The 12,970-nt window shown below is 40.2% G+C and overlaps 1 protein-coding gene across 1 annotated transcript; it reads right to left on the bottom strand.

The window, feature by feature from the left end:
- Nucleotides 1-137: 137 nt before the first annotated feature.
- On the bottom strand, nucleotides 138-11,826 carry LOC109081665 (tetratricopeptide repeat protein 24). Its single transcript, XM_042741833.1, has 12 exons — nucleotides 11,257-11,826; nucleotides 10,891-11,092; nucleotides 10,124-10,333; nucleotides 9,614-9,739; nucleotides 3,737-3,858; nucleotides 2,995-3,072; nucleotides 2,325-2,383; nucleotides 2,170-2,237; nucleotides 1,982-2,084; nucleotides 954-1,021; nucleotides 840-870; nucleotides 138-733 (listed from the first exon to the last, which is right to left on the bottom strand). Exons 1-12 carry the CDS (start codon nucleotides 11,569-11,571, stop codon nucleotides 622-624), a joined length of 1,494 nt encoding a protein of 497 aa, XP_042597767.1. The 5' UTR covers nucleotides 11,572-11,826; the 3' UTR covers nucleotides 138-621.
- Nucleotides 11,827-12,970: the final 1,144 nt, after the last annotated feature.

Consider the following 12,970-nt stretch of genomic DNA (forward strand, 5'->3'; position numbering starts at 1 on the left):
AGACGAACGAAGGTGTTACGGGTTTGGAACGACACGAGGGTAAGTGATTAATGACAGAATTTTCATTTAAGGGTGAACTATCCCTTTAAGTATAAAAACCTAGAAATCTCAGACGGACTGAGTTTAAATCTGCAAAGAGTCTTTTTTGGACATGGAATATGTTTAAATGGAAAATCACTTTAATGACTGATAAAAGGTTTTGATATAAAATTTATTTTGATATTATCAGTGCAGGAGGTGCTTTAATGTTGGATAAAGCAGGTGGATTCACTCAGGATGGTGAAGTTGGTGAAAGTGTAATAAAACTGAAATGAAACCATATTGAGAAGATATTTGTCCTGCTGAAATACTGCATGAAATAACACATGATTTATGATCACACAGTTGGCATCACAAGAGTTCAGGGCATCTCATCCACCCTTTAAAATGTCTCATTTTAATAGAAAATATGTTCAGACATGTGATGTCCACTAATGCAGGTGCAGCTCCTCTGGAGAGTTCAGTTCCTGCTCCATCTTTAATCTTGAATCCTTGTGTTTGCAGTCTGGAAGCGTCGCCATGGCAAACACGATTCCTGAAAAACTAGAAAAGCTCATCTCTATGGAGATATTATCCTTTATGTCACATGACCGTGCAGAATCTGGACTTCAGTCTCCTCATCAGGGGCGGGGCCTGATCGCTGTCAGGCGGAGTGAGGGGCGGAGTCACCGTGCTCCTGACCAATGGGTGTCTGCTGAAACATTACATCATGAATTAATTCATCCTCTTTCATTACAAACATAATCAGCACAGCAGTCTAATGGATTCATTTATATACAATACATGAGACGGATTTATACCCGTTCATCTGCACCGACCTCGGCACATCACCTGTAAAGGTAAAGTCAGATTGTAATTGTCTGAAGTCTTCTCTCTATATTTTCTCTGATGTTTGTGAGTGTGTTGAGACTGACCGTGTGAAGACTCTGATGGGACGATCTGCGGATTCATCTCTGCTTTATCATACGTGTTATTCAGATTCCTGACGATCACATTTAACAGTTTGAAGACTCTGAGATATGTTTTATAAAAACCTTATGATATGACATAAAAACCTTATTCTAATATATATATATATATATATATATATCAAACTTTTATTTAGTGAGTATCCTGAATAGAGCTTTACAATTTGGGGAAAAAATCTAATTGCGCTTTTTTCTGATGAAAATTGCAGTTGTGAGTAAAAAAAAAAAAAAACTTTTGCTTTGCTTGTTTGTAGGTCTACACAATTTGGAAAAAACATTTGTGATTATATATCAGAACTGCTATACAATAATAATAATAATAATAATACTTAATACCTTTATTATTTATTATTTTATTGATTACTATTATTAAGTAATAAAATATTACACAAAATTTACAATATTAGTATTAAAATATCTCACTGTATAATAAAAAAATTAGTATTTAATAAAAATGTACAATACTAATATTTATGCTTTAATTTTTTGATTTCTGGGGACAATTATGGGAAGATGGTTGGTGCATATAGCATTTTCAAATTCTTGCGATACAATACAAGTGAAAAGAGAAAGTTCTGTTGTTTTTGGAAGTTGATCACTTTCATTTTTAGGAAAAGAGCATTTTAAACATTAGGCATCTATGATATGTTCTGTGTGTGTGTGTGTGTGTGTGTGTGTGTGTGAGAGTGTAAGAGAGAGAGAGAGTGTGTGTGTGTAAGTGTGTGTGTGTGTGTGAGTCTCTGTAAGTGTGTGTGTCTGTGTGTGTGTGAGAGAGAGTGGGAGTGTGTGTCTGTGTAAGTGTGTGTGTGTGTGTGTGTGAGAGTGTGTGTGAGTGTGTGTGTAAGAGAGAGAGAGTGAGAGTGTGTGTGAGTGTGTAAGTGTGTGAGTGTGTGTGAGAGTGTGTGTGTAAGTGTGTGTGTGTGTGTGAGAGAGTCTGTGTGTGTGTGTGTGTGTGTGTGTGTGTGTGTTTTGACCTGTTGGCCTCTGGCAGTGTGTTGTGATGATGATCTTGTTCTTGTTCCTGCTGCAGGAGTGTCTCTGATGATGTGATGGTCTGGCTGTGCTGCTTCCTATCTGCTGAGAATAACAGAATAACACACAGTAAGTCTGTTCTTCTGTATTGTGTGTTTCTCGGCTGTGAATGAGTGTGTTCAGTTCTTACCGGGTGCGTTCTCTCCGTCCTGCATGTCTCTCCTCCACTGCTGGACATCAGACCTCACAGCCATCGTCCTGCAGACACAACACCCTACAGCTTCACTCACTCAGAAACACACTCGCGCAGCATCTGATGACGAGGTGAGTGTTATGTGGTGTTACCGTGGCTGTCGTCGGTCATGATGTCGCTCCGGAGCGGTTCGCTGTGATGCTGCTCCTCTCTGAGAGAGAGGATAGAGAACATCATCAGTGATCAGAACATCATGAACCTCACAGTACAGTGATTACAACTTAAAATAGCCTACAATAAAAAAAAATCATTGCTGTGCTTGTTTGTATATTAAACAAAATAAGAAATATTACTTTAAAAATATTTCACTGTAAATTAAAAAACTGAGTAATATTTAATATATATATACTAAAATTACTATATTATAAAATAAAAAATAAAATTACTAAAACACTATAATCAGGCTTTATTTTTTTACTGAAAACTGCAAAGAGCCTTAAATCATCTTTGTTAATAAGCGCTTCTCAGTACAAGTATATGAAAATGGTTAGCGCATGTTTTGCACATTAAATCAATCATTTACTGGAAACCAAGATATTTTAATTCACTGAAAACACTGGATCCTGAGCTGCTCACATGTAAATGAACACAGTATTTATTTCATTAAATCACAGCTTTCGTGATTTAATAATTGCATTAATCCATATTGTATTATTAGTTTGATTCTAATTTATCCTGCAGCCCTAATAGTGAGACGTTCAGATAGTTCACATGCAGTTATTAGTGCATGTTTCATATTTAATAATAATTACAGAGACAGACCTGCTGTATGCGCAGCTTCTGCTGTAACGCTTCACTCAGTTCACTGACCAGACGCTCCTGCACTGAAACAGACACGTCCTGCAGATCAAACACACACCTGATCAGCATCTTCAGCATTTGTACCATATTAAACTACCAGGTAAAATTCCTGTACATAAAACCGTTTACAATCATTATACACACTATCAGTATGTTTTTAAGTTTCCCTCACTCTACAGAAAAAGTTTTACATTTAGCAGTATTCAGAAAAGAATAGGATTAAAACAAGTATAAACCAAACATAAATTAAAGTAGCATTCATTATAAATAACATATATTATAATGGCCAGATTAAACAAAGCGGCGTGTGGGAAAAGAGCTTTACAAATAACTTGAGCTCACGTTCCTCCTGTATTCAGTGTTATTTTAGTATCACTGGGATACTTTTTTTTTTTTTAATATATATAATATTTTTTATTTTTTGTTTTTGTCAGTTTTCTTAGTTTTTAATTCAGTTTTAGTTATAGTTTCTTGATGAAATAAATAATTTCTTAATATTTTATTACGTCGGTTAACATGTATTTTATTTCAAAATGTTTTATTTTAATGTTTTTAGTTTTAGTTGACTAAAACCACCCCGCTCTCACTCAGCACCAATACAAATGTTTGCGTTATAAGTTGCTTTGTAATATAGGTTGCAGCATGTTTCAGATGATAAACACACTCTGGAACATGCAGCAATGGTTCTGTGTTCAGATCTCACCTGGCACTTGCACAGCAGTTGTAGGGCGTCTTTATAGTACATGGAGGCTTTATCTGGGTCCTTCATCTGAAGTTTGATCCCACCGAGACCCTCACAGGCCTGCCACTGACCAGACGGGTCATCTGTGGAGAGAGAGACGGGCAGCAGGTGTACATTTGTGTTTGAATGTTGAGTTTGTGTTTGAGTACGTGTGTGAGAGTGAGTGTGTGTGTGTGTGTGTGTAAAGATCGAAGCCCCACTTCTTTTAGTGAAAGTGAAAGTGAAAGTGAAAGTGACGTGACATTCAGCCAAGTATGGTGACCCATACTCAGAATTCGTGCTCTGCATTTAACCCATCCGAAGTGCACACACACAGAGCAGTGAACACACACACACTTTGAACACACACCCGGAGCAGTGGGCAGCCATTTTTATGCTGCGGCGCCCGGGGGGAGCAGTTGGGGGTTCGATGCCTTGCTCAAGGGCACCTAAGTCATGGGTATTGAAGGTGGAGAGAGAACTGTACATGCACTCCCCCCACCCACAATTCCTGCCGGCCCGAGACTCGAACTCACAACCCTTCGATTGGGAGTCCGACTCTCTAACCATTAGGCCACGACTTCCCCATTATTCAGAGTCAGATCCATCAGAGTGATCATGAAGGAACTCTTTTTAGTCTTGCAGTTCACGTGTAGTTATTAGGATGCTGTATTAATGCAGTTTTAAAAGCCCAGCACACACTGTGCGATTTTGGCCACGATTTGGTCGTCTGAGACAAATTTTGAAAATACTAAAAGATTCCTTCCCCGATGGCCAATTAATGGCTGTTGTGATCAAATTTTACCTCCAATGAAATTCTGGCAGTGTCAGAAGATTTGGCACACTGTCCTGCAGTCTCCTATGTATGTCTTCTTCCGCAGGAACCAATTGAGTCCTCTGCACAATGTGACTTTGCTGCATCCTGGAATTGAACTGCTGGTTTCGTCTGGCCAGAGACTGAGCCTGGTTTTTCTCCATTCTGTCACCGATGGAGTTTTGGTTCCTCTATAATGAGCTTTTAATTGCCTACATAGCCTAATAAGCGCTCAAGCACATGCATAAAGCTTGCCTCAGCACACCGCACAAGTAATGATTGTGAATGTGTCAGGGAAAAACTGTAAGGAGACTGCATTAATATTTTAATAATTTGATAAACTAGTGCTTTCTAGTGGTTTAAGAGATGAAGTCGGCAGCACTGACTCGTCATCTCCGCAGTAGTGTATGCGCATGCATATTTCATACGGATTACATAATCGGAGAATATTTGTTTTCCATTTGAATTGGTTTATTTGAAAGTAGACATTTCAATCTCTATAGATAGTTTTAATGTCTGTAAGGCAAAGATCGTTTAGCCTACACAGAGTTTTGCGCTCAAGTTCACAAAGACCGAGACGACAAAGCTTTCATTAGCTATTTTACAAAAGCGCGATGTTCTGATGTTATTGGGAGTGCACACAAATAAACGTAGAGTCTTTACAGATTCAAAGATGTATTACTCTTATCTGTATGGCCAAAAATGAGGGAGTATTTTAAGAGCACCGGTGCCTCCATCTGTCCTGCAGTGAGCATGCTACTCTTCACACTCCATACAGACACTGAATAGTGCACATTTCTCTAGAATAACATTAGATTGAGCGGTCATGTAAAGTTGCTAATACTTACATATACGTTCCAGCAGAGAATCCAGCAGAGAGAGAAAGATCTTCAGCAGCTGAGAGAGACTGTGGAGTCTCAGAAGGTGAGTCTGGAGAAGAAGAGAAGTTTGTCTCCATCTCAGTTCAGACTCACTGAAGCTGAATCACTGTGTGTCCTAACAGCGCTCTGCACAGACAACAGTGGAGGACAATGAGAGGATCTTTACTGAGCTCATCCGCTCCATTGAGAGAAGCCGCTCTGAGCTGATACGACTGATCAGAGATCAGGAAAAGACTGCAGTGAGTCGAGCTGAAGGACAGCTGGAGCGACTGGAGCAGGAGATCAATGATCTGAGGAGGAGAGACGCTGAGCTGGAGCAGCTTTCACACACACAGGATCACATCCAGTTACTGCAAGTAACACCGATCTAGAAGCTCTAAGTCTAGAAATGTTATTTTAAAGTAAATTTATTGATACTGAACATGGAAATATAAATTAGACAAGTTGATCGCTTGCACAGCCACAATAGATGTCTAGGTTGTGAGTGAATGATAGAAATCACTGGGAAATCACATATAGTTTTATTTTAAGTGGCAAATACTAGAATTTGTAGCTCTAATCTGATATAATGAATATGAGAAGAATGAAGCTGATGCTGTGAAAGTGCTGGATTGAGGTGAGTTACTAAAGATCAGTCAGGTCAACAAGAGCCGCACAAATCTGAAGTTCCTGCAGGTTATTGAGTGAAGTGTGGTCCTGATGAGTTTTGATTTCTGTAGAGTTTCCAGTCTCTCTCAGCACCTCCTGAATCTACAAAAGTAATTGATGATCTCTTCAGTTCTCTCTTCTCTTCTGATGGTCTGAGAGAATCTGTCTGTCAGCTGAGAGACAAACTGGAGGATTTCTGCAAAGAGGAGATCAAGAAGATCTCAGACAGAGGTAAAGTCCTGCAGATTCATCTGCTCTCAGAAAACCAGTCCATCATCATCTCTCATATCATGGAGAACATCATATTAGAAATGTGTTAGGAATAGATGCAGGATCATGAGAATCACACTGTTCATGTCTGTTGATTTCCACAGGAACACTCACCAACATTGTTCCCAGAACCAGGAACGACTTCCTACAATGTAAGTCAGTAAGAAAACATGCAGAAACCTCACTGTGTTCATGTTCTTCCTGTAGAAGGTGACAGAAGAGTTTTATAACTGATGATGTAAGAGAATTGTTAAGAGAGTATCATCAGTGAAACTGTGTTGATGAATCAGAATAGACTGATGAGAGATTCTACCCATAATGCTTAGATCTACTATAGCGCTTTGCTCCAATAATCCAATAAGGATGTGGCTGGTCCGAGTTTCAGCTTACCTCCTCCACCTCTCCTGATGAACGTACCTGTATGGTTGTGCCGTGCAAGATCAAGCAGTCTTTGCAATGTAGTCTTTGAAGGTCAGCTGGTCATCAAAGATTACATCAAGATTTCTGACCAAAGTTGATGGTGTAATTGTAGAAGAACCTAGCTGGATGGAGAAATCATACTGTAGAGTTGGAGTGGCAGGGAAGACAAGAAGCTCAGTCTTTGTCAGGTTGAGCTGTAGGTGATATTCTTTCATCCATGCTGAGATGTCCACCAGGCAGCCTGAGATCTGTGAAGCTACTGTTGGATCATCCGGTTGAAATGAGAGATAGAGCTGTGTATCATCAGTATAGCAATGGTAGGAGAAGCCATGTGCCTGTATGATGGGACCCAGTGATGTCGTGTATATGGAGAAGAGGAGGGGTCCAAGAACTGATCCCTGAGGAACCCCAGTGACCAGCTGATGTGCTTTAGATACCTCCCCTCCCCAAGCCACCCTGAAAGACCAACCAGTGAGATAGTATTCAAACCAGCGAAGTGGAATCCCTGTTATGTGACAGGAGGATCTGATGATTAACAGTGTCAAAAGCAGCAGATAGATCCAGCAGAATAAGAACTGATGATTCTGAATCAGCTTTTGCAATCCATAGGGCTCCCGTGACTGACAGAAGCACAGTCTCAGTTGAATGGCCACCCCTGAAACCTGACTGGTTAGCATCCAGTTTGTTGTTCTGTGAGAGAAACAATGATACCTGGTTGAAAACAACTCTTTCGAGGGTTTTCGCTATAAATGGAAGGAGAGAGAGACGGGTCTATAGCTATCTGTAAGGGAAGTGTTAAATGTAGGTTTCTTGAGCAGTGGGGTTACAGAGCCTGCTTGAATGCAGAGGGAAAGGAGAGATGTGTTGATGATTTAGTGTTCTCGCTATGGTTGGAGTGTAGGAGAGATTGCTTGGAGAAGGTGTGAGGGGATTGGGTCTAGAAGGCATGTTGTAGGATGGCTGGAGAGGAGAAGTTTGGATACTTCTGCCTCAGTGAGGGGACAGAAGGAGAAGAGGGGAGTTTAAGCAGTGGGTGAGGTTGGTTTGAGGTCCTGTGTTTGTGGGGCTGAAAATTGACTACTGATTGTTCTGGTTTTGTTTGTGAAAAATGGCGAAATCATCAGCTGTTATAGAAGTGGTGGAGGGGGACAGAGGAGAGAATTAAATGTTTTGAAGGGATTACGTGTGTCTGGAGCTCTTGTTGATCTTGTTGTGGAAATATGAAGATTTGGCAGTCTGGACTTCAGCAGAGAAAGATGAAAGCAAAGACATAGAGATACATACTCAGGTTTGACGGATCTTTTGATTTGCACCATCTTCTCTCTGCTGCCCTGAATTTGGTCTGATGCTCACGAAGAACATCAGATAACCAGGGGTTAGAAGGGGCAGCCCGTGCTGGCCTGGAGGAGAGAGGACACATATCGTCTAGACAAGAGGTTAAAGTAGAGCATAAAGTGTCAGTTGCTGCATTCACATCCAGAGATGAGAAATGGGTAGGTGAGGGAAGAGAGGAGGATACCATGGAGGAAAGATGGGAGGGGGAAAGGGAGCGTAGGTTTCCTCTAAAAGTAACCGGTATAGGGGTTGGTGGCACACAGGTAACAAAATGTAGTTTAAATGCAATGAAAAAATGACCAGAATGTTGTCTGTAATACAACTGCGTGTGTAAATTAAGTCAAGTGTAGTGGTAAGCCGTTTGAGATCAAATGAAGCAAGGAGCGAATGGAAGTCTGTAGCATAAGGCTTGTCCAGATGAATGTTAAAGTCGCCAAAGACTAAAAGTGGACTGCCATCCCCCGGGACAGCAGCCCATCCAGCTCCTCTAGGAAGGTGGATAGAATTAGCCCCGGAGGACGGTAAGTTACCACAACCTGGAGTTTTATAGGAGCTGTTACAGTGATCACATGAGATTCAAATTAGTTATAATTGCATAGGGGAGAGTGGGTTGAGTATTTCCAATTGTTAGAAATGAGCAGACCAGTGCCTCCACCCTGGCCAGAGGATGTAGAGATAGGAATGTATTAAAAAAACATTATAGAGGTGGAAAAGAGAGGACAGAAAAGCAAAGTGTGTAAAGGGAGGATAAAAATGATACTTAAGTGCGTTGATTTCGTTGCTCGATGGAGTCACGCAGGTAAAGTCGCAGGTCTTTACACTCGTTGGTCTTAACAAAAATCGAAACTACAGTGCACACTTCAGTGCAGGAAGGGAGCAATGCAAATAACACAGGCTTCTTCTTAGCCGAGGGCAATTATTAGAATAACCAGTAAGTGCAATCAAACATACAAACTCCAACGAAAATACAAAGAAGAAATGGGTAGAAAACAAAATATTCCTTCCTAGCAGCAAGTAATAATTCTTGGTCTCATTTTAACTTGTTCTAGTGTATTATATATGTATTATTATTCTTTTTATTTTACCTTTCCTCTTGATCACGTGATCCTAGCTCAAATCTTATTGGATGGCATGTGTTGTCTCTTTGCAAAACTGAAAAGATTCGTCGGACTGGTTTGAAAAAAAAAACATTCGCATTTTGGGTGCGCGTATGTTCCCGGACTATTTGGAAGCATCCATAGGAATCTATTGTTTTATTCCAGCTTGTCATCGCGTCCGATATACGTTTTGCTTTTTCACGCTCAGTGTGTTTGTGTGTGTCCGTGGTTCTGTACCGGGGTGTGTGTGGTGTGTGTGTGTGTGTGTGTGTGTGTGTGTCAGTGGTTCAGTACCGGTGTGTGTGTGTGTGTGTGTGTGTGTATCAGTGGTTCAGTACCGGTGTGTGTGTGTGTGTGTGTGTGTGTGTGTGTGTTTGTGTCGGTGGTTCAGTACCGGTGTCTCTGAAGGCCTGTTGTGCGTGTAGGTAACTCTCCCACGCCTCCTCCAGCTCTCCCAGCTCCACCAGAGCGAAACCCAGATTACTGAAGCAGCGACCCTGAGCTCCGCGACTGCCCAGAGAGCCGTGGGTGAATCTCAGATGCCTCCTACTGATGTAGCGACCCTGAGCTCCGCGACTGCAGTGATAGTGTTGATGAGATGCACATGCGTCAATCATTAAATCAGAGGATATTAAGGTATTATTGATGTTACGCTGAACATGCACCAAAATTTGATTTTATAAGACATCACTGACTACATCATTTCCTTTCACCTGTAAGCTATTTTGTAATTTAATTTACTAGTTCTGTGGAGACAGATTAATTTTCCAGGTAAAATCTCAGTTAATATGAGCTCAACTTCATGCATAATAATTCTGGAAAGAAAATGCACTGTAGCATTGGCCACCCACATGCAGATAACTGATGTAAACTCTGGTGTTTCATGTCTGAGGTGCGTGTGTCTCACCGTGGAGCGCCGCTGCCTCTCGGTGGAACCTCAGGGACTGCTGGTACTGACCCAAACTGTTATAGACGGCGCCCAGATTCTGCAGAACCACAGCCAGTCTGTGCGGTTTGGAGGAGACCAGAGGAAGCGCCTGCTCTAAACACTCCGACGCCTCGGAGAACAGCCTCATCTGAGAGAAACTCAGAGCCACGTCACTCAGCAGCTTCCCTGAAACACAGGTGAGGACATAAATGCTGTTTAAGCAGCATTAAGATGTATTTCATATGATAAATGCAGCTGCACTGAAACCAAAAAATTTTTTTTTGATGTATACTAGCATTTGAGAGTATTAATATTTCTGCATTTGCCAGACGCTTTAATCTGAAAGAATTTAAACTGCATTGACTGCATACATTTGTATCAGTTGATGCATGTTCATTTGGCTGGGAATCGAACCCATGCTCTTGGTGTTGTGAGCACTGTGCTTTTACAGTTTGAGCTTCAGAAAAACACTCAGAATGAAAATGTAGTTTCATGTTTGTATTTCGACAGAATTACTTAAGTAATGTATAAAGAGCATCAAAGTTAATCATAATAGGAAGTTTTACACGCATCTCACATCATCTCAATGTGTCGAAATTTTGCATTTATCATTATATTTATAATAACTAGTTATTTCTGTAATTGGTGATTTGATTTATATGACTGATCGTTTAATTATTTGTAATTTTTGACTTGATAAACATGATTTCGATCACAAACAGCAGTGACAGCGAGCGTGTTACCCAGCGTCTGCTGATCGCTCATGTTCACGCTCATCTCCAGGCTGTCGGTCAGCACGCTGATGATGTCATCGCTGGAGCTGCGGCCGCTCTGCAGCATGTGTTTCCCAGCATCCTTCAGTGCCAGCGCAGCTGCAGACGCGTTTCCCGCTAGTTTATAACTCTCAGCGGCTCGCTGGAAACTCGCTGCAGCCTCGTCCCACTCCTGCATCACACAAACACAACAAACGGCTCGGAGTCTGAATGGGGTTTGTATGCAGCGGTTTGGGGTGAATAAAATGCACCGGTTTAATTATAAGGACAACTGCAAAAAATGCCAAATTGCATTGAATCCAATTCGGTCTAAAGAACATGACAATAACAACACACCTTTCTGAGCAGGTGGCAGTGTGCGAGTCTGACGCACGTGTCTGCCTCGGCGCCGGCGTCTCCCTGCGAGCGGTACAGCTGCGCGGCCTGCAGATAGTGTCTCGCCGCCTGCGTTCGGTCCCCCAGAGCCTCGTGGGCCGTGGCCAGGTTAAACTGCAGGTCTGCGATCCGCTCGCCTCTCTCGCCCGGCTGTGTGCGTGACAGGACATCCAGCCCCTTCTGAGGCTCGCCCGTCTCCACGTACGCCGCGCCCAGATTAAACGCACACCTGCGCTGCAGTCTCTTCTCTCTGAGCTGAGGACCAGAGCAAATCATGAGGCTCTACTCTGTGTTTCTGTGTCTGATGCAGCAAAAGCAGATGTTTTCAGAAACTGATGTCAGTGGAGAAATACTTATTCACACGTCATCGATTTGTTTATTCTAAAACTGTATTAAATATAATAAGGTGGTTACTAAACTAATAAAATTAGTAGCATTTGACAGAATAGCGAAGCTGAATGACCTAAACCAGGAGTTTTGAATCTTTTAGATGTCTAAGATCCTCAAATCTAACCCTCTTTGTGCGAGAAACCTCATCCTAATATTTAAAAGAAATCAAAAATGATTTGGGTACATTTTACAAGAAAATAAGAGTTTCAGTTTTTCTACTTCAAAAACTTAAATTCAATGTTTTCTTGCCTTTTCTCTGTAACTATTTATGAAATTAATTGGATATTTCTGTTTCTACACTAATTTTTTTTCAGGATGTGAAAAATGAATATTATAAATATAAAATATCATTTGGAATTTTTTTGTTTCTATTGTATGTTTTATATTATTTACTTACTATAGAAGCCTGTTTCCATCACAGAATAAAAACAAATGAAAATTATAATTTTGACTTTTTAAATCACAATTATGGCTTTCTTTGATATGTAAACTAAGAACTTAAAGATATAAACTTGCAATATAAAGGGAAAAAGTCAGATTTGTGAGATACAAACTTTATATCTTGCAATTCTGACTTTTTTTCTCTCTGATTTCTGAGTTTACATCTTGCAATTTGTTTTTTGCTTCCACAACAGAATAAAAATTGAGTTGAAAAAGTTGGAAGTGTGAAATATTTTTTTTTTATTATTGTTTTATTATTATTATTATTATTTTTTTTTTATTCCATGGTGGAAATAGGCTTCCATAATTTACTTATTTTATAATTTCCATAATTTCTATTATTTATTTTAATAATTATTTAATTATCTTTCTTAACCTTATATATTATTAATTTTGCCAATACAATACGATTATGTGTGGTATAATGTATGTTATGAAAAATAATGTGGTTTATGGGACCAATAAATACTTTTTAATCAACATGAAATGGTTTCTCAACCCATGTTCCTTCTTCTAACCCTAACATTTTCATTACGAAATTAATGGAAGGTCAAAAGCTGTACAAAAACACTCTGCTATGCTGCTTGATGTTGCACACTGGTAATTATCATCATAATCATAAACACTATTTTTACTGTTCACTGCGCTTTGTTTTTCCTTACGTATAGCACTCATGAGTCTCGCAAATTACAGTTTACTTCCACGTTTCAAAATAAGGTGGATATGACAGGTGGCTGAAATATTAGAGAAAGTTATTACATTTTCATAATCTATCTCCTTTAGAATATATACAAGAATGCATCGTCAAGTCAGTTTTGATTCATGTTTTCTTCACTTTCTCAGA

Source organism: Cyprinus carpio, chromosome B16 (assembly GCF_018340385.1).
Source record: "Cyprinus carpio isolate SPL01 chromosome B16, ASM1834038v1, whole genome shotgun sequence".
Classification (NCBI taxonomy): Eukaryota; Metazoa; Chordata; class Actinopteri; order Cypriniformes; family Cyprinidae; genus Cyprinus; species Cyprinus carpio.

Coding starts and splice junctions, on each gene's coding strand:
- LOC109081665 (XM_042741833.1), bottom strand. CDS start 11,571: ATGATTTGCTCTGGTCCTCAGCTCAGAGAGAAGAGACTGCAGCGCAGG. Junction 2,384..2,994: donor AGAAGCTGCGCATACAGCAG/GTCTGTCTCTGT, acceptor CCTCTCTCTCAG/AGAGGAGCAGCATCACAGCG. Junction 1,022..1,981: donor ACACTGCCAGAGGCCAACAG/GTCAAAACACAC, acceptor TGTGATCGTCAG/GAATCTGAATAACACGTATG.